The sequence below is a fragment of the Camponotus floridanus genome, unplaced genomic scaffold (genome assembly GCF_003227725.1).
Source record: "Camponotus floridanus strain SB8 unplaced genomic scaffold, Cflo_v7.5 scaffold2, whole genome shotgun sequence".
NCBI classification, from domain to species: Eukaryota; Metazoa; Arthropoda; class Insecta; order Hymenoptera; family Formicidae; genus Camponotus; species Camponotus floridanus.
Genome location: NW_020229325.1, coordinates 7,052,779 through 7,075,171, shown reverse-complemented (window position 1 = coordinate 7,075,171; position 22,393 = coordinate 7,052,779). Strand labels below are relative to the sequence as shown.

Sequence of the window (22,393 nt, the reverse complement as noted above, 5' to 3'; positions counted from 1 at the left end):
CCTCAGATTAAATTTTTAATTGAATCATATAAGAAATTTAGTTACTTTTGTATTCTAAAATAAAATAATTTATATATGTATACACACGCAATATAAAATTAATAAATCTCTAATAAATATATAAATCATTACAATAATAATTTATCGTTCCCTTATTATGCCGCGATTGAGTATTTTAATTATCTAAATGTAAACAGATTTCTTATCATTTTAATCTCAATAATTTATCTTTTTCTTATTATGCTGCGATTGAGTATTTTAACTATCTGAATGTAAAAAGATTTTTTATAGTTGTACCAATGTAGGTAAAAAATCCACCGATTACTCGAAATGGTGACGATGCGTTTTTTTCGATGCTTGACGCAACTGAACTTGTTTCGTGCATCCTGATTGTTGCAAGATCCTAAGGAAAAAATTGGATGTTATTAAAATGTAAATTTCATTGAATGCTATTATTTCTATGAAATTTTTTACTTACATTATCGTTACAGTTATTTGATTTTCTTAAATATTTATATGTAGGTATACATTTTTTGCTTATATTTTTATGTAATTTAATTTTTTTTGCTGGAGAAGCAATATCGCCAGATTTAGGAAACCGATCTCGTTTAAATTTTTTGGTTAAAAAGAATAAGCAAGTATCTTCTTGTGGAATATCGTCATTGGCTTCGTTGTCTTCTTTAAAGTATATAATATTGGAAGAATCCAATGATACCTACAATATAAAAATTGATACTAATTTATTACATTTTGGAAAACAATATTATGTGAAAAAATCTAAATAAATTGGCTTTTTCAAAAAAACATGTCAAGAATTTATATACATAAAAATAATGAAATTCTTACCTGTTCATCTCTTGTGTGTCTTTTCCTTTTAATGGACTTTTTTGGTATATCATCTGATGGAAATTCATTAATATTTTTATGTCTAAGTGGCTTTCTCGAGCTACTTTCCTTTCTCAAGGTCTGTCTACATTCGGTATACTGAAAATGAATTAACATAGCAATATTTTAACAATAGAATTGAACACTAAACGATGTATATTTTTAGCAATGTAACAAATACTTTTTTGATCGCACTTTCAATAGATTGTATCCACTCGTCGCTGTCGCCATTTTCTGAATATAATAAGAATGTTTCATGCAAGCATGTTATACGAAACAATTTTTTGCTTAAAACACAAGTTAAACTGCACTTGTTTAAAGGTAGAACACAAGATACGTTTAATGAAGTTTCTGGCTCGCCTTTACAATATAGTAAAGTGTCATTTAAAAGTACAAAGTATCTCTTGTAAGCAGAATTGCCTCTTCTTGAAACACGCATCAACGGTCCTTGTTTAATTAATACTCTACCAGGTTTAACAAGATTAATCGAAGTAACGATGCTTTTTTGAAGATTTAACAATTTTTGCATTTCTTCATTCTGTGCGATTAAAGTATTTATATGTTTTGCAGATTTTTCAATTTCAACCAAACATGCTACAATAAAAAATATAAAATTAAAACTATTATACATAAAAATGTATATGTATGTTGGCTAATATAAATTCAAATCACCTTGTAAAGATCTATACTCTTTATGTCTATAAGGAGTATGTTGCAACACTTCTTTAACAAGTAATTGATATCTTGGTACTCTTTGCACTGGTGTAATTAACAATGAAGACAATTTTCTGCTTACTTCTGGTCTTGTTTCTTGATTGCAAATAAATTTTTTAAATACAGGATCATTATCTTGACTTGTCTGGAAAGGTAAATTTGTAGGTAAATTTTAACATTAATGTTTTTTTTATATATTTTTCAATAGAAATATTTTATTTAGTTGAAAATATTTGAGATAAATAAATAAATGAATATATATATATATAATTTTTTTGTAATAGATATATGCATAAATACGACCAAATATATATAAACTATAAATTGCATTTGAATAAATTGAAACAATAAATTTTCACAATACTTGATAATTACCTGTAGTAGATTTAACACTTGTGTATAATCATAAGCATAAATAGAATACAGTTTAAAAAAAGGTGCCAGTTTATGAAATACTTCAGTTATATTGTCAGGATTATTTTTTATACCTGTCACTAATTCACCACTCACATTATATAATGTCTTTATGTTTTCCAATAGAGTGACAAGTAATGGATGATTCAATAATTTTCTTTCAATAATAGGTTGTATAAAAAACTAGAGAAACAAAAATTAAGAATAATGTTTTAACAATTTCATAATTAAACATGCATTGAAAGGTACCTCTGTCAATATTTCCAATTGTTGTAAATAGGTAACTTCTGTAGTTAATATCTCTTGAATGGCTTGTGATCTTAGAGTTCTTTCTCTTTCCTCCGCGTACCTTTCACTGTCTTGATTCAAAGCATGTAAAACTGAAAAAAAATTATAATATAAAGTTATAAAAACTGTTATTAAACATGTAAAAGAATATAAATATTTTATACATACCTTTCATTCGGCTTCGCATACTCAGCATATTTCTTTCATTTATAATGTTTCTTAATTCTGAACTGAGACTAGTTTGTGGTGATAATGGTGAATACATAATTGCATTAAAATTTATGTTAAATATATAAAATACCGTCTTTGCAGAGAAATTTTCCTGTATAATAAAAAATATAAATGTAAGTAGAAGTATCATAAACTTGATTCCACTTGATATGAATGATATTTCGATTCGTTTTTCAAAAATTTGAATAAGTATAATTTGTATTGCTGTTACTTTGATTTGTTGCGATAGATATTAGTATATTTCTGTATATATTCGTTAAAATTTTAATTAGAATTTGACAAAATTTCATTTAAACACCTGCTGTTTACATACACGACGTTAACGTTCTGATTGGCTGACGCGGACATGTCACAGCCAATAAATTCTATAGGCATGGTGTAAGTAGAAAGGTGAACCATTGCGCATAAAGGTGTAATTTCATTGACGCTAAAAAGTAGCGTCAATGAAATTGCATCTTAATGGCGGAGGTCTGAGATCTTGACCAATCAGAACTTGAGCTTTTATGCAGCGCGTTATTTGAAAGAAAGATGAAAGATATAGTATATAAGCAGCCATATTGAATTTCGCATAAAAGCTCAAAGTGTAATTGGCTGACTGTCCCTTATTTTAACCTACTGCGCATCTATCGGAATGGTTTACCTTTCTACTTACATCATGCTTTATAGGTATATTGGAGCGAATCTTGATAGAAAATCGGAATAAAATTAAAAAGAGACAGATGTTATTTTAGTTGGATCATTGTCTCTTTTTATTATATCATCTAAACTGAAATATTTTTCCAGATATTTAGCAATAAAGGCGATACAACGAACGTAGATTCCAAAAAAAGTTTTAATTTTATTTATAAATTTAAACAGTAAAACTGGAAATGGCTGTGAATTATTTATTTTTGACTATGATATTATAATTATTAATCAATCAGCAAACCTCTAACAAAGATAGCAATCCATCCAGGTTGTATATATCTTTTTCTACGAATTATCATTTACTTACCTTTTTGAAAACTCGCTCCAATGACGCAAAATACCAATGAATACTTCTTAGGAAAAAAAACAAATAATCACATGACTGTCGTTAAAGTCTCTAGTCTGCTCTAACCAATTGAATCCGCTTTTGTTTGCGCCGAACCAATGGGCGTCGAATCCTTGAGCGTATCTGGTAATTTCTTTTCGTGCAAATCTCGACTTTGCCATTGGCCAACCTGCGCGTATAGAAGATGATTAGTGGATGGTGGATGATGCAATCTAATAGTACGATCTATGTGGTGTACATACATCAAAACATACGACGATGAAGTGACAATTTTGCGAATGTCGTATTTTCTAAACGAATACACAGGACATTTTCGCGATTGAATTTGGATTCATGTCAACGGAAGAAAGATAACAGTGTCGTCGAAATCGCTGACATTTCTTTTTGCAATCCCGTCACAAGGTAATGACATGCCAGATTTGTTCTTGAAAACGTCTGGAGATTCGACAACAGTCGATGTTATCAAGTGTAAAATATCAGCTGTACCGATATTACTATCGATATTTGAAACATAGAATCGCTATATGAATCGCAAAGGAAATATTATTAATGCAATTAATATTCAATTTGGATATTGATGGATTTTATCTTTTTTTTCAATCTAAAAATTACATAACAGTAACATTCACTGTCACTGTTTTGCATATATTTCGCGTGTTTTTATGCGCGATTTATGTTCGTTATATTCATCACGGGTAGAAATAAAAAACAGGTATTATGCAGAAGAATCCTTCGAAAAAGTTATTTTCTATAGATTTTTCTTTATTTTCTCTTTTTTTTTGAGAAATTTAAATGTTGACGCGAAATAGGTTATGCTCTAGTGAATATTACGATATACTTGCAAATTAGATTGAATAAAGTATATTTCTCTTTCAAATTTTGTAATATATAAATTTTAAATTTTTATATTAATTTTTATGGGTCTCCATCTAGTTTATTGATACTGTTAACTATTAAAGATATTTGCATACAATGTTTTCCAGTATATTTAGCATAAATAATTAGCTTTGCATTATACATATTTATTTTTCATTTATATTTATTAAGTAAAAATAATGATTTTTATAAAACTTTGGAATATTTATATAATATATACACATGATAGTAAATCATATTAAAAATTATGAGTGTAATATCTGCAAAAAAATCAGAAGTAGAGAAATTGTATGACTCAGCTAATATTATTAATTTTGCTGTGATATAGAATTCACAAGCTGTTAAAGATTGCTAATTTAATTAAAATTAAATATAGTGACAAGCTTACTTATTAAAAAACGAGCTTAGTTATTTTAAATTGGATTATTATTAGATAACTTATGTAATTTAATATGAGGTGCAATATTATACCTAATATTAATTAAAAAATATTCTTTTGTTTGTATTTATTTAAATTGCACTTTTATATATTTTGTTATAAACTTAAACATGTCTAGATTGATTAAATTATAAATATATATATTAATTAAAAATCTGTTATTTGTTTCAGAATATGATGTCCAGATCAAATTATCGAGAATGATAAATATATAAATATGGCAATTGTGTAAATAATTATTATACACAAATTTTTCCGAATCCTTATTTTTGTGGGAGCTACTTATGTGATATTCAAAAATGTCACAAGGAAATGGTGCTGCTGTTGCAGTACCTAATAATCAAAACGGCGCAGTGGCACACAATCTTCACAGTCTTGCTGGTGTGATAGGACCAGTTTTAAATAATAATAATATGAACATAGCTAGAAATAATAATAATCAAAACCCGTTAATTAATGTGCGGGACCGGTTATTTCATGCATTATTTATTAAAGCAGCACTAGCTTATGCACGAGCATTTCCAAGGCCTGTCAGGAGATTTATAGAATTTATAGTTCTTTTGAAGGTATGTCTTGCAAGAAGTTTATATTATATTAAATTTATCTTTACATAGACAAAATAAATATCACATGCAAGAGTAAAATTTATATTTATTGCATTAAATTTATATATTCATGTCATATAAGATTAATATCATACAAGAATAAAATTTTATGCATATATATATATATATATATATATATATTCTTTTTTCTCTTATATATATATATATATATATATATATATATATATATATAAGATAAAAAAGAAGCAACAAATTAAACAAATATTGATAAAAGATTTCGTTTAATTCTTTTTTACAGGCAATATTGGCATTTTTTGTATTGGCTTATATTCATATAGTATTTTCGCGTGCACCAACTAATTGTTTAGAACATATAAGAGATGAATGGCCACGAGATGGTATATTGAGAGTTGAAATTCTCAGGAATGGTGGTGAAGATTATAGTATAGAGAAAAGTTATGCCAAAGAGGAAAAATTAAGACAGGAAAAAGTTGATGATTTAACTAATGCTTTGGGAATATTAACGAGAGATGGGTAAGCAAAAATAAAAAGAAGTTATACAATAAAAAGATATTAGTGCTTTTTATAATAATATAGTAATTTTAAAATTGTATATATTTACATACATATTACATAATGAAAATATCTATATATCTTTATTAATTTTGTTACCAGATTTATAAATATTGAACCATCAGCTGTTGATGAAGAACGCGACATTATAAATGCATCTGTTGAAGAGAATCATGGGAATTTGACATCACTTGAGCAAGATATGAGACGCGCAACAATTTCTGGAGAGACACAAAATTCTGACCTAACTACAAATACAACGATGAGTCCATCATTATCAACTAAACTTTGGAATGGTTTAAATTCAGCTAAAGAAACAGTATGTATTTCTTAATTGTGTTTTCTTTAATTTGAAGATATTGATAATAAAATAGTCTGATAAGAAATAAGATTTTTTAAATATACTTTTTAAATTGCAAATATTAAAATTTTTGGAATTAATATAAGAGATGATATATTTACATATATTTTTTATTTTTTAGTCATTTGATGGAAAGTCATCTGTTCCAAGATCAGAAGGTAATTCCACAGACGTTCCCGAAGCCAATAATCATTCAAATGAAGATAATGTGATACCCTTAAAAGATCGTACGTTGGACGCTGAAAAAATGGCTAGGACAGGTAAATAATGTTTCAACAAAATATATTATCTATAAATCACAATTTTGATTATATATAAAAAATCTTGCAAAATGCAATTAATATTTGTTTAAATCATTATATATGTATCATTATATCATTGTTTACTTCCCATATACCGGGTGATTCATTTTAATCTTAATAGTTAAATATTTTGAAAAATATGAGAGCTACGAAAAATGTTTCAGACAAAAGTTGTATAGTTTCAAGGGAATTACTACAAAGGGTTTCAAGATAATTACTTGATCTTGGATAGTCGTTTGAAGGTTACGCGGAAGTTTACCTTTAATTTCTCAAATGGAACTCCTTATTTTTCATTATATATTTTTGTGGCTTATCTTGAGAGTTTTCCAAAACACTATAATTAAATATTTTTCCGTTAAATACTTTTCGAGGCTTGGAATAATTTTTCAATTTTACATAAACCGTAAAATATTGAATAAAATATTTATTTTTCGATTATCTTGCCTCAATATTTTTATACGCAAAATAATGTGAGAAATCAATTGGTGTAAAAAAAACACATAGTTGTTTTTAAGAAAAAATATGTAATTGTTAATTGCAAATTAATAATAAATTAATATAAAAACGATATATTGGATATAAACGATGTTTCGATAAATATTATTTTAATTTTTTATCAATATTTTATCAATTTTTTATCAATATTTTCAGAAGATGGCTATATCGTGGAATATTCGTTGGAATATGGTTTTTTGCGATTATCACCGGCAGCTCGACAAAGACTAAACATTCCAGTCAAAATTGTCACTTTGGATCCATTGAATGACAAATGTTTTGGTGATGCATTTTCAAGATTGATATTAGATGAATTTTTGGGTTATGATGATTTATTGATGGCAAGCATCAAGACATTGGCAGAACATGAAGACAACAAGGGCTTCTTGCGGTGAGTAACATATATAATTTGTTGATAAAATTGTATTTATTGATAAAACCATGTATATTTAAACGTTGAATTATATTTGTCGATACATGTATTAAAATAAAAAGTAATTTATTTAATTTCTAATTGTACAGGAATGTCGTCACAGGAGAACATTATCGATTTGTGAGCATGTGGATGGCGCGAACATCATACTTGGCCGCATTTTTCGTCATGCTCGTATTTGTAAGTATGAATTTTATTTCAATTATCCGATTGCTTATATTATTATATAAGATTCATTTAAATATATATTATCATTCATTTAAATATATATATTATATTAAATATATATTATATTTAAATATATATTATAAGGCAGTATTATACATTTAATACTGCCTTATGCAAGAGTTCAGCAATTTCCTGTATCTGGCACATATATTAGTTTTGACGAAAAATATATAAAAAATTATTTTTATGTGAAAGAAAATGCAAAAAATTTAATCTCTGTATTCATAATTCATAGATGTTTGGATTTTGGGATGTATATTGTTATTGCATGTGTGTGTATAATCAATTCTTTTTAGGTCGATTTATTATTTATTTATTTTATTATTTATCAATTTTTATTTATCTCATTTATCTTTTATTTATTATTTATCATGCTGAATTTTTTGTCTCTGGTTGGTATTGAAAACTAATATAGAATTGGACGAACTTGATGCGCGCCAATATATCCAACCGGATTTATTATAAAATAACAAATATTTTAGAAGAAAATTGCTGATTAAAGTATATAACGTATATTATCGAAAGTATCGAAATATCACGATAAAATCTCTCCATGCGTCATCAAATTTCAAATTAGTCTGCATGCATATAGTACATACATACATCCTTTTTCGGTGATAATAAATTCTTCTCCATCAGAGAGAGGAACGATTTCACGCTCGCCTATACGATAGCCTAACGTACGTGTAAAACGATATGGCAATCAATCCAAGCTAACCATCCGCTAAAGTAACCCGCCTGTGCGCGTAGCTTTCCTATCCCCCGTGTCCTATCCTCCGCGCGCGATCCCTTTGCAGCTGAAACCGTTGGGTATAAATCAAGGTTATTAGAGGCATCATATTCGTCGCGTAGTGGCCCCGTGTCGGTAATTTTGTATCAAATTGTGATTGCACCGTACTGCGCTCGAGATCACCGGTGGAACTCGTAATTGACGCGATGCTTTCAACAGTATATTTTATACGTGTATGTATGTATGTACTGAAAAACACCCACACATGATATTAAAATTATCATCTCTTTTTTCGTGCAATTATTCTAGAAATATCACAAGGAATGAAAATTATGAGAATTACATCCACGGAGATATTTTCGAAATTTGTTTAATTGCATCAGGGAATTGACTGCTTCTGCTTCTGGAGGGTGAGAGGAAAGAAAGAGAGAGAGAGAGAGAGAGAGAGAGCCAACTGCGAAAACTCGTCGTGGATGGATTCGCGTATTCGTCGCCACGACACGACACGACACGACACGACACGACGCCTCGTGACTCGAATTGCCGCTCATCGGCGAGATATTTTGTTCTTTAGACTCTCTGGGCAATGCGGTTCGCTTTGCAACGCGGCGCCAATATATCGGGTAAAGGATTGAGGGCGGCAGGGGGTGCGTTGCGAGTCTCGCTCGTGTCGCGACACGTGAATTCGAGCCCCCGGTTGCCTGGAGGGTTCGCTCCGAGCCACCCTCCGACCCCGCTGATGGCCCGTCGTCGGTCGAGTCACGTGCACGCGACTGTCGTCGTGCACGTATCACTCGTGTGTATCTCCTCTGTCATGTGCACGCGACGTCCGGCGCTCCGTTACAATGCGATACAGTATGATGAAATACTATTCCCTCTTCCTTTATCTTTCTCCTTGTTTGCCTCTGTGTTTGCGCGTTTGTCGCTCGCATCCGCTTCACCCTCTGGGGCTTGCATCTCTTATATCGAATTCGACTGACCGTATGGCGTAGGTATAGTTGAGTTTGCCATAAGAGATGTCTATTAGTCGTGACGTGACGAAAAGTTGCGATAAATTTTCAAAGAGATGTCCATTATTAATCGAACACGATAACAAAAATGTGTCGAAATTAAAGATTTTTATTTCAATTTATAAACAATTATATTACTCTATTACTCTTTTCGGTCACTGTCGTTATTTTCAATACGATTTTTTGCTCGAGCGAACAAGAAATTGTCAAGTTTGACTGCGTCAATGCCAATGTGCTGCCGTAGGGAGAAGTCGATAGCGAATAATTTTTATCGACTCTTTAGCTATCTCTCTCGCTCTTCCTCTCTTTGTTCCTTCTTTTTAATAACATCTGCGCATTCGTACAAGGTAGGACCGAACCCGACCCCGTTACTAAGGCTGCCTGTTGCAAATAACGGATTATCTTCTGAGGGTGTCAGGTGCTGGTTCAATCTGAACCGATCGCAATTCAATTTCAACATTCGCTCAACCCGCTAACCGACTACGAGCGACCAGTTCGCAATTTACGTGACGCCGTAACTTTGTCAAAGTTACTCGCGCAAAATATCAGACGATCCGTAATTCATAATTCGCGGATCGATATTTTTAATCAACGTCAATCGCGTTTGCGCTAATTGCGACCTGTACATCGTGATTTTAGTTGAAAATTATGATTGTATATTCGAGAACATTTAATAATAGACCTTTTCTCTCTCTCTCTGCCATGTTTCAGACGGTGTCGATCTCGATGTTACTTCGCTACTCGCATCACCAGATCTTCGTCTTTATTGGTGAGTGATAAAACACAAATTTTAATTTATCTTTGTCAAAGAGAGAAGGGAGAAAGATAAGAAAAAGGGGAAGAGCAAAAAGAATGCATGCGTCAGTAAGACGTGCGTATCAGCAAAATAAATTAATAATCAATCACAAATTACAAGCAAAATACATTATCGATATTTTTTATCGATATTTTTTTATCTACGATTAAAATACTTATCTGCGATTGCTATACAAGATTAATATCAGAGTTTTGCTGACCCTTGTACATTCGCCTTATTAGAATACTTCATTTTTTAATCTACCTTTTTCAGCGAATTATACCATGTTTTTTTTTGTAATTTAGCTACTTAAAATTTGAACAATTTTATGTAACGGTATTATATAAACATATTAATTTAATGAGACATTATAAAAATTTGCTTTTTTCTCGTTATTATTTTTTATCTAAAAATATCAACGATAAATATTTAACGTCAATAAGTCTGTAGATAACAACAGTTGAATGTGCTTTTGCGTGAAATGCAGAGAGGATTTGATAGGTTTTTATTATACTTTTTGTTTCTTTTTTCTGAAAATAATCAGGATTTAAAGTGAAACACTTTTTATTGTTATATTTTTATTGTTATATTTTTACAATTATAATTTGTCTTTTCTCGTATAGATTCACTATATAAACGTATAGATTCATTATATAAATATACTCGGCGTCACAAAAGTAGCTGTCTTCAAATTCTAAAGGCATTTGCGACGTTCAATATAATACAAATTGAATCAAATGACCATTGAATCATTTAAGAGATATTTTCATTGTGTATTTCATTTGTGGCAAATTGTCACCTAACAAAATTTGTCTTTATTAAAAATCTTAATTGTCAGCAAGAAGGCTCCAGGATGATATATTTAAATTGATTATTGCGTGCGTTTGACTGACGTATCTTGCGCGATTATTGCTGCAACAACGTGTAATGATACCAAGAGAGGCGTTTTCTCTCCTCCCCTCTTGGTTCTCCCATGATAAGATCCGCGCATATACACGTATTTATACGTTCTACGTTTCATCCGACGGAGCCATTCGTTTGTTCGTTATCCTCACGTCGCGATGGAATTATTTTCGTTCTTTACGTCACCCTTTGGGCTGTTACTAACTACTTTGATCACTATCGGTATCTTGAAATGGATCAAATTGATATATAGTGCATACTTTTATTGGAGGGGTAAAGGTATTCCTTTTCTGCCCAATTCACTACGGTCTTTTATAGTGGGTTGGAAAATATTTCTGCGCCGATTGAGTTTTGTCGACTATACTATTTTTCTATACAATTATTTCCCGGATGCCAAGTATTTTGGATCGATGGAGTTTAACACACCTGTTGTGTTTCTACGCGATCCTGAACTGATCAAGGATGTGATGGTGAAGGACTTTGATAATTTCCATGATCATCGCGGTTTCGTGGACGAAAATCTGGATCCGCTATTCAGTAAAAACATCTTTGCGTTGCGCGGAGATCGCTGGAAGGAAATGAGAAATACGCTAAGTCCGTCTTTCACCGCCAGTAAGATGAAGCTCATGTACGAGTTGGTATCAAAGTGTTCTCGTGAATTTGTCAATTACTTGATCGATCACCCGGAACTCTATGATAATGCTATCGAGACGAAGCAGGTCTTTCGAAGGTATACCACTGATGTAATCGCCACAACGGCTTTTGGGATAAGTGTGAATTCTATGGAAGATCAAAACAACGAGTTTTACGTAAGAGGAATAGAGAGCAGCAAAGCTTTCAGAGGATCTCTAGTTATGTTTAAGTTTCTATTTATGCAAGCATTTCCACGTGTTGCCAAATTGCTCGGTATGAGAGGGTTCGCCTCATCGAGTATGGGCGAATTTTTCAAGAGGATTGTTAGAGAGACCATCAAAGTTCGAGAGGAGCAAGGTATCATCAGGCCGGATATGATTCATTTATTAATGCAGGCTCGGGATAAGGAAGGTCCTAGCGTCCACAAAATGACGTTGGACGACATCGTTTCGCAAGCTTTCATCTTTTTCTTAGCCGGTTTTGAAACATCCTCGACGCTGATGTGTTTTGTCGTTCATGAACTGGCAATTAATCAAGACATTCAAGATCGCTTGCGCGAGGAGGTGCAGCATCTCGCCGAAGGAAACGAGATCTCTTACGAATCACTGTCAAAAATGACTTACATGGATATGGTGATTTCCGAGGCGCTCCGAAAGTATCCACCATCGATTCTCACCGATAGACTTTGCACTAAGGGTTATGAATTGCCTCCGTCGCAGCCGGGTGGCAAAAGCGTGACTCTCGAACCTGATAACATAATGACGATATTCATTTATGCTTTACATCGTGATCCCAAGTATTTTCCGAATCCGGATAAGTTTGATCCTGAAAGATTCAGCGAAGAAAACAAAGATAAGATTATCCCGTACACTTATTTACCCTTTGGACATGGACCTAGAAAATGTATCGGCAATCGATTTGCTCTCATGGAGACCAAGATTCTGATAGCTCATCTCTTACAAAAATTCACCCTGAAGAGAACGGAAAAAACTGTCGAGCCTATAGTATACGATAAGAAGGAATTCAATCTAGTACCTGAAGATGGATTCTGGATTGCCTTGGAAAAGAGAGAAACGTGATGAACTTGTGTACGAAATACTAAATAATAATTATTTTCTAATCATTGGAAAGGAGCGTTGATGCATTTACAAATTTATAGATATTTAATCGTGTATAATTTTTTAGTTTGTGAAGATGGGTGTAGTCTAGGATCTACAACACATTATTGCGTTTATTTGAATATTAAATTAATTTAATATTATATATTTTATTGCACTATCTCTATTACATTATTAAACTTTACCGGTAGAAAGTGACGAGATGGAGTATTATGATGAACACTGTGACCTGCGTGGGCTCTTAATTCTACTTATTCATATTGATGGTCTTTAACGACTTATGTAACTCGTATTTGTGTCGACAAGGAGTACGGTAGAAACGTAGTAGAGATGGTCATTGTTCATTCTTTATATAAGAAAGAGTCTTTTATCATCGCGTACACTGAAAAAAAAGTAATGTTGAACTAACAACATTAGTGTAATTGAAATTTATTTTATTAATTAATAACATTACTAATCAAATCAATACATGGTGTATTGATTTGATTAAAAATGTTATTGAATTAATAAAATAAATCTCAATTACGCTGATGTTGTTAGTTCAACATTATCTTTTTCTTAGTGTAGATATATCTCATCAGTTTCGAGATACATTTTCTTTTGTTTCTCTTTTCTTATATTAGCTCGGATCATATATTTAGTAATTTGTAAAATTAAACTTTCTACTTGACATTTTTTGAAATTGATATAATTTAAATATATCAGATTTAATATATAATATTTCATATATATATATATATATATATATATATATATATATATGAAATAATTTTAATATATAATATTTAATATACAATTTTATAATGGTATTAAATTTATATTAGATTTATATAAAATAATTTTTGTAATGTTTCTTTAGAAACATTATAAAAATATGTAATGTTTTTTAAATGATATTCTTTTATAATTTCTAAAAAGCAACAATAGCAAAATTATTCTTTTGAAAAAATTTTATAAAAAAGAATAATCTACGATAAACAAAGCACTTGATATTTTTTAAAATAAAGATATGAGATATAAGAGATTGATATTAATCACTAGTTGCTTCATCATGTGAAATTAAATAGTATAAGTATATAAAAAAAGGAAAAGTAAAAAAATTCTTCACTACAACCTAATTGAAAACATCTAGCAAAAAATTCAAAAACATCTAATAATAGATGCAGAATCTTAAGTATATACGGACATTCAATTAAGATTTTACTATTAATTGCGATAAATACCTCAGAAATCATATCAACTAATGATAACACAACAATAATAATAAAATATTTATAAGAGTGATTTCCAAGAGATTATGAAAACATTGTCATTTTATTGCATTGTTAATGTGCAAAAATGATAAGATAATCAAAATAAGATAATAAATCAATAATGTAAACATATATGTCGCAATAATATTCAAATTTACAAAATCAAGCATAATATTCAAATTTACAAAATCAAGCATACAAATGTAATTTACTTTTTATGTATATATATTTTATATGTATATTTTTATTTTCTACTTTCCATTTTTTATTATTTTTATTAATTACTCTTAAAATAAACATGTAACGGTATTATACAAACATATTAATTTAATGAGACATTATAAAAATTTGCTCTCTTCTCGTTACAAGTTTTTTTCTAAAAATATCAAAGATAAATATTTAACGTCACTAAGTCTATAGATAACAACAGTTGAATGTGTTTTTGCGTGAAATGCAGAGAGGATTTGATAGGTTTTTATTATTCTTTTTGTTTCTTTTTTTCTGGAAATAATCAGGATTTAAAGTGAAACACTTTTTATTGTATATTTTTGCAAATATAATTTGTTTTTTCTCGTATAGATTCATTATATAAACGTATAGATTCATTATATAAATATACTCGGCGTCACAAAAGTAGCTGTCTTCAAATTCTAAAGGCATTTGCGATGTTGAATATAATACAAATTGAATCAAATGACCATTGAATCATTTAGGAGATATTTTATTGTGTATTTCATTTGTGGGAAAATATCACAAATTGTCACCTAAACAAAATTTGTCTTTACTAAAAATCTTAATTGTCAGCAAGAATTCACGATGATATATTTAAATTGATTATTGCGTGCGTTTGACTGACGTAACTTACGCGATTATTGCTGCAACAACTTGTAATGATACTAAAAGAGGCGTTTTCTCTCCTCCCCTCTTGGTTCTCCCACGATAATATCCGCGCATATACACGTCTGTATTTATACGTTCTACGTCTCATCCAACAGAGCCATTCGTTTGTTCGTTATCCTCACGTCGCGATGGAATTATTTTCGTTCTTTACGTCGCCCTTTGGGATGTTACTGACTACTTTAATCACTATCGGTATCTTGAAATGGATCACAGTGGTGTATCGTGCATACTTTTATTGGTGGGGTAAAGGTATTCCTTTTCTGCCCAATTCACTACGATCTGTTATAGTGGGTTGGAAAATATTTTTGCGCCAATTGAGTTTTGCCGACTATACTATTTTTCTGTACAATTACTTCCCGGACGTCAAGTATTTTGGATCGACGGAGTTTAACGTACCTGTTGTGTTTCTACGCGATCCTGAACTGATCAAGGATGTGATGGTGAAGGACTTTGATAATTTCCATGATCATCGCGGTTTCGTGGACGAAAATCTGGATCCGCTATTCAGTAAAAACATCTTTGCCTTGCGCGGAGATCGCTGGAAGGAAATGAGAAATACGCTAAGTCCGTCTTTCACCGCCAGTAAGATGAAGCTCATGTACGAGTTGGTATCAAAGTGTTCTCGTGAATTTGTCAATTACTTGGTCGATCATCCGGAACTTTATGATAATGCTATCGAGACGAAGCAGGTCTTTCGACGGTATACCACTGATGTAATCGCCACAACGGCTTTTGGGATAAGTGTGAATTCTATGAAAGATCAAAACAATGAGTTTTACGTAAGAGGAATAGAGACCACCAAAGTTTTCAGAGGATCTCTAGCCATGTTTAAGTTTCTATTTATGCGTTCATTTCCACGTGTTGCCAAGTTGCTCGGTATGACAGGGTTTGCCTCATCGAGTATGAGCGAATTTTTCAAGAGGATTGTTGGAGAGACCATCAAAGTTCGCGAGGAGCAAGGTATCATCAGACCGGATATGATTCATTTATTAATGCAGGCTCGGGATAAGGAAGGTCCTAGCGTCCACAAAATGACGTTGGACGACATCGTTTCGCAAGCTTTCATCTTTTTTTTAGCCGGTTTTGAAACATCCTCGACGCTGATGTGTTTTATCGTTCATGAACTGGCAATTAATCAAGACATTCAAGATCGCCTGCGCGAGGAGGTGCAGCATCTTGCCGAAGGAAACGAGATCTCTTACGAATCACTGTCGAAAATGACTTACATGGATATGGTGATTTCCGAGGCGCTCCGAAAGTATCCACCATCGATTCTCACCGATAGACTTTGCACTAAAGGTTATGAATTACCTCCGTCGCAGCCGGGTGGCAAGAGCGTGATTGTCGAACCTGATAACACAATGACGATATTTATTTATGCTTTACATCGTGATCCCAAGTATTTTCCGAATCCGGATAAGTTTGATCCCGAAAGATTCAGCGAAGAAAACAAAGATAAGATTGTCCCGTACACTTACTTACCCTTTGGACATGGACCTAGAAAATGTATCGGCAATCGATTTGCTCTCATGGAGACCAAGATTCTAATAGCTCATCTCTTACAAAAATTCACCCTGAAGAGAACGGAAAAAACTGTCGAGCCTATAGTATACGATAAAAGGGAATTCAATCTAGCACCTGAAGGTGGATTCTGGATTGCCTTGGAGAAAAGAGAAACGTAATGAACTTTTGTACGAAATACTAAATAATAATTATTTTCTAATAATTGGAAAGGAGCGTTGATGCATTTACAAATTTAGAGACATTTAATCGTGTATAATTTTTCAGTTTTTGAAGATGGGTGAAGTCTAGGATCTACAACACATTATTGCGTTTATTTGAATATTCAATAAATTTAATATTATATATTTTATTGCACTATCTCAATTACATTATTAAACTTTACCGGTAGAAAGTGACGAGATAGAGTATTATGATGAACATTGTGATATGCGTAGGCTCTTAATTCTACTTATTCATATTGATGATCTTTAACAACTTATGTAACTCGTTTTTGTGTCGACAAGGAGTATAGTAGAAACGTAGTATAGATGGACATTGTTCATTCTTTATATAAGAAGGAATCTTTTATCATCGCGTACACAGAAAAAAAGTAATGTTGAATTAACAACATCAGTGTAATTGAAATTTATTTTATTAATTTAATAACATTACTAATCAAATCAATACATGGTGTATTGATTTGGTTAGAAATGTTATAGAATTAATAAAATAAATTCCAATTACATTGATGTTGTTAGTTCAACATTATCTTTTTCTTAGTGTAGATATATTTCATCAGTTTCGAGATACATTTTCTTTTGTTTCTCTTTTCTTATATTAGCTCGGATCATATATTTAGTAATTTGTAAAATTAAACTTTCTACTTGACATTTTTTGAAATTGATATAATTTAAATATATGAAATTTAATATATAACATTTCATATATATATATATATATATATATATATATATGTATATATATATATATATGAAATAATTTTAATATATAGCATTTAATATACAATTTTATAATGATATTAATTTTATATTAGATTTGTATAAAATAATTTTTGTAATGTTCCTTTAGAAACATTATAAAAATATGTAATGTTTTTTAAATGATATTCTTTTATAATTTCTAAAAAGCAACAATCGCAAAATTATTCTTTGGAAAAAATTTTGTAAAAAAGAATAATCTAGGATAAACAAGGCACTTGATATTTTCTTAAATAAAGATATAAGAGATATAAGAGATTGCTATTAATCACTAGTTGATTCATCATGTGAAATTAAATAGTAGAAGTATATAAAAACAGAAAAAATAAAAAAATTCTTCACTACAACCTAATTGAAAACATCTAGCAAAAAATTCAAAAACATCTAATAAAACATCTAGTAATAGATGCAGAATCTTAAGTATATACCGACATTCAATTAAGAGTTTACTGTTATTTGCGATAAATACCTCCGAAATCATTTCAACTACTGATAACACAACAATTATAATAAAATATTTATAAGAGATATTTCCAACAGATTATGAAAACATTGTCATTTTATTGCATTGTTAATGCGCAAAAATGATAAGATAATCAAAATAAGATAATAAGTCAATAATGTAAACATATATGTTGCAATAATATTCAAATTTACAAAATCAAGCATACAGGTGTAATTTACTTTTTATGTATATATATTTTATATGTATATTTTATTTTTTCCTTTCCATTTTTTATTATTTTTGTTAATTACTCTTAAAATAAACATATAAACATAATTACGTATAAATACATGTACATTAATGTACTTTGGTTTTTCCTTACTATCAATTTTCTTTATTCGTTAAGAAAGTTCTTTTATTAAAATTACGCAAATTTTAAACGTTTTAACTTGATTTTATGTTTATTATTATTTATATTTATTATATTTATTAACTTAGAGGAAGCTTAAAAAAATAGTTAATATTTAGAGTCAATCTGATGTAATCTAAATAACACACTAGAAAAAATATTTAACATTCAATTTTCCTTAATTTTCATAATTGATGACGTTTTTCCAATACTTTTGATTGTACGTTATCAGAAATTTATCATTTTATCTTTTTTTTTAAACTCACTTTAGATCATCTATATTCGCGACAAAAGCAGAATTCTATTTATAACTTTACTCATATGTCATATATATAACATAGAAAACATTTGAAGAAGTAATATATATGGATAATTTATCATTATTTGAATATCTAAAATGTACATGTGTAAAATATAATGATATATTAGAATATGAGACACATAAAATTATAATAACTGTTTATTTTGAATTTTTGATCACGAATTATAGATCGTATAAAGCAAGCTTTAATTAATGTAATTCACACATGGATATAAGCAATAAATTAATTAGAATCGATAATCGATATTTTCTGCAATGGGAAAATTTTTTAAGCAATTGTATCTTCAATCATTTCTAACATAGTACTTAATCATAGATGAATCGGAGAGCTTTGATTTTTATTTAATCGGATTTCGCTGCTGTTTTTGATAAGTTTGATAAAATGGCACGTGTTTGGTGATTTTTTTCACGGTCTGTACAGGAGTTGGCTTAAAAAAGAAAAAGAGGAAAGGGAAACTTGAAAGTTTAAACAGCGGCGACGAGGGAGGTTATTTTCGCAGGTTAATCGTTTGAAATACAAATTTGCATAGAAAAACAGCGCAAGGGGCGGCATATTTCCTTCATCCATCTGGGAGTTTTGGATGTTGGCCAACATTTATTCTACATATTTTGTTCATATTTATGATATTTTTGCTAGTCTGTTTTTGTTAAAAGTGGCTCTTAAGTTTTTTCTTTCTCATTATTAATATTTCCTCGAGAATGTAAATTTGAAAATTTTTTATAAAACTCAATAATATATATATTATATATTGTTCTGTAAATAAGACATCAAGTCATTTTAATGATATGAATAAGATGCTTAACATTGAAAAGTTTATTTTTGTAATAAACTATTCGCAACAATTTTCACTCGAAAATGATCAATACATTTTTAAAAAATTTGAATTATTTTTTAATACCCATACATATATTTTGTGCGTATATCAAATTATCTCTTAGAATATTATACATACGTAATCAGATTAGGAGTGGATAAAAATTGCATTATTACTTCTTATTTTTTAATTCTAAACGACATAAAATTGAAATTGTTGATTTACATTTGAATGGTCTTTTATAAGAAAATTGCATCAGATTATCAAATGTAGAGCCTGGTTGAACCGGAAAATGAGGTGTTTGTTCCTTGCGAAAATTAAAAATGCATAATTCCTTATAAACTTTATATTAAACTTCTTCGTTATTAAACAAATTTCGTTGCTATCGTCAAATCGATATTGATTAGACATGTGCTTTACAACTGCGTATATCTATATACATATTCGTATATCTATATACATATTCGATTTAATTAGAAGCGCAAAAAGCAGGTAGAGCGGTGCGAACATAAGAAAAGAGAATAAACGTAAGATACACGTGTGGCCCTGGTCGGAGAAAGTATTATGCGGGACAGGACGAAGGATCGCGGCAAGTTTTTAATAACCGGAGGGTGGCGAGAGTTAGTGGACGATAAGTTAAAATCTAAAATTCATTAAATTGAACCGCGCGCAAGGTGTGTCGCGCAAATTTGTAAGGTACTATACCGGGTGGCCTATAAAGAAGGCGCGGTTCGCGATAAGTCGCGTGACCCCGTCCGCGACAAGTGACGGTATTAACTTTTTAATTGCTTTGTTGCACCCGCGGCGGTACGATTATGAATTTTTTATCTATCCTCGATCCTTCCGCTTCTACCCAGCACGACTCTTGCGAAGCGACCGATATTGCGGATTATCCGAAAGTGTCGTAAACACAAAGTTGTTACTTGCTCTTAAATCAATTCCGGATCTCTGCGTTCGTACAATAGCTGTGTACGTGTGTGTGTGGGAGGCCGGGGGGGGGAAGGGAGAAGGAAATGCTTCCTCGATGGGTTAAATTGCACAAGATTTAGTACGTATTGTATATATTCCTTTGGTATATTTATCCGAGAGATGTGAGAGATAAATCAATACAAGGTATACGACTTAAAGCGTCGATAGAAAGTTCCGTGGAATTTAAATCAGGATTGACGAAGTTTCGAAATTAATTCGTATCAAGCTTTGAGTCGACTCGTCGAACGCGACGCGATTCCTTCACGGGGTGTTGCTGAACTTATGTAATAACCTTCCGCTCGCGAAGTCCTCACCGCGCGATGTGCCTGATAAATATTAAATTCAAGCCGTTTCTCGACCGGAATAACGATTTCCACGTAACATTCTATCCTCGCGATAAATTTACGCGCGATGACGTGTATATGTATATGATTATCGGAAGAAAGAACAATTTTTACATTTAATATAATTTTTATATTATTTCCTTGTATTTGTTTATATTGCATCATATTCACGTTTCTTCTCTCTTTCTGTTTCAGTTGATCTCATACAGATGTTGGAATTTAATTTAACTGTATCGCTGCCAGCAGCCTCCTTATTGACAGTAATTTTGGCACTAGTGGGTAAGTTGCATATATCTTTCTATTTGGAAAGTTTATTTAAACGTTATATTTTATTTATTCTGGCAAGAGAAGAATTTTCATTCGCTTCAAAGAAAAATTAAAATTTTATACAAAAGCTTAAATGCATATTATGCATATTATAGCGCTTTTTCAAACAAGAATATATCGTCCATGATTTTTTTTCCACAATACAAAATTCAAATATATATAATTCTAAAATTTCTCGTATAAATAACATTTGCATATCTATTGTGCTTTACATTCAAGTGTAAATATTTGGTGGCTTTTGGCGCGCGTTATTTTTTTTCTACGTCGCAATTTTTCGGAGACGACAAAATCCATGAAAAGCGATCCTTTTTTCAGTTAGAATAAACAATCGACGAATTTTTTCCAACGCGGGAGCGCGTTGAAGTTTGGTCTCGCGACGTACGTTCGAACGGAGTAAAATATTAAATACCTTTTTACTAAATCAGTGCCCAACGCGTGCCCTCGCTCTCTCTCTTTCTCTCTCTCTCTCTCTCTCTCTCTCTCTCTCTCTCTCTCTCTTCGGTAGGACGTTAGCTCCGTTACAAAGCTGATTGGCCGGGACGGTTAACCCAGGATTCTGCATAAATTTCTGATGAAGGCGCAACAGTTGGGTAACCCGCTTCGGAGCCCATTTAGCGGCGGCAGCGGCGTCGCCCATTTCCATTTCGCCTCGAATATCTCCTCTTCGCGTGTCCACCGACACCAACCAAGGTCCAATTGACCTGCATAAAATACGACGTACGCTAATCGGCTCTCCCTCTCGAAACATTGATAAAATTTGATTTATAATCTTCGTTTCGCTCTTCTCCATTTCGCTCTTCGCTTTTGTACGGGTACACAAATTACTTCCCTCGACGAGCGTATCTCCCACAGTTAGCGAGTTTTAACGGTCAATTCGTTCCTGTATAACCCGCGAATGCTCTCACGTTTCGAATTTCTCCACGCAATTGTAAAACGCTAGAATGTGGCTTTTATGATTTTAAGCTAGAGCTTCGTCCCGGCTTATTTCCCGATGTATTGAAAAACGCTTATATTTAAGCGCGGATACTCGCAATTCGTGCTAGAAATCTCTCAACACACTGTATATATTTCCACAGCGTA

At 31.2% G+C, this 22,393-nt stretch overlaps 3 protein-coding genes across 8 annotated transcripts in view; 2 read left to right on the top strand and 1 right to left on the bottom strand.

The window, feature by feature from the left end:
- Window positions 1-137: 137 nt before the first annotated feature.
- On the bottom strand, window positions 138-2,676 carry LOC105255542 (FYVE, RhoGEF and PH domain-containing protein 2-like). The gene is made up of 8 exons (XM_020028873.2): window positions 2,470-2,676; window positions 2,263-2,393; window positions 1,975-2,196; window positions 1,558-1,744; window positions 1,067-1,479; window positions 847-984; window positions 479-715; window positions 138-403 (listed from the first exon to the last, which is right to left on the bottom strand). The coding sequence occupies exons 1-8, from the start codon at window positions 2,660-2,662 to the stop codon at window positions 263-265; spliced, it is 1,662 nt and encodes a 553-aa protein (XP_019884432.1). The 5' UTR covers window positions 2,663-2,676; the 3' UTR covers window positions 138-262.
- Window positions 2,677-3,767: 1,091 nt separating this feature from the next.
- LOC105255541 (membralin) overlaps window positions 3,768-22,393 on the top strand; it is a 73,857-nt gene continuing 55,231 nt past the window's right edge. For 2 of the 6 annotated variants that reach the window (XM_025408115.1, XM_011264855.2), the window contains exons 1-9: window positions 3,768-3,967; window positions 5,052-5,446; window positions 5,745-5,980; window positions 6,122-6,338; window positions 6,502-6,640; window positions 7,334-7,568; window positions 7,700-7,790; window positions 10,290-10,347; window positions 21,182-21,265. In XM_025408115.1, the coding sequence (XP_025263900.1) occupies window positions 5,180-5,446; window positions 5,745-5,980; window positions 6,122-6,338; window positions 6,502-6,640; window positions 7,334-7,568; window positions 7,700-7,790; window positions 10,290-10,347; window positions 21,182-21,265 (1,327 nt within the window). In that variant the 5' untranslated portion in view covers window positions 3,768-3,967; window positions 5,052-5,179. Of the gene's footprint in view, window positions 3,968-5,051; window positions 5,447-5,744; window positions 5,981-6,121; window positions 6,339-6,501; window positions 6,641-7,333; window positions 7,569-7,699; window positions 7,791-10,289; window positions 10,348-14,682; window positions 16,860-16,969; window positions 17,236-21,181; window positions 21,267-22,393 lie in introns of those variants that run through there. The other 4 variants (XM_011264858.2, XM_011264860.3, XM_011264859.3 and 1 more) reach the window with 4 other exon arrangements.
- On the top strand, window positions 11,387-13,440 carry LOC105255540 (cytochrome P450 9e2-like). The gene has a single exon (XM_011264854.3). It carries the CDS (start codon window positions 11,436-11,438, stop codon window positions 12,987-12,989), a length of 1,554 nt encoding a protein of 517 aa, XP_011263156.2. The 5' UTR covers window positions 11,387-11,435; the 3' UTR covers window positions 12,990-13,440.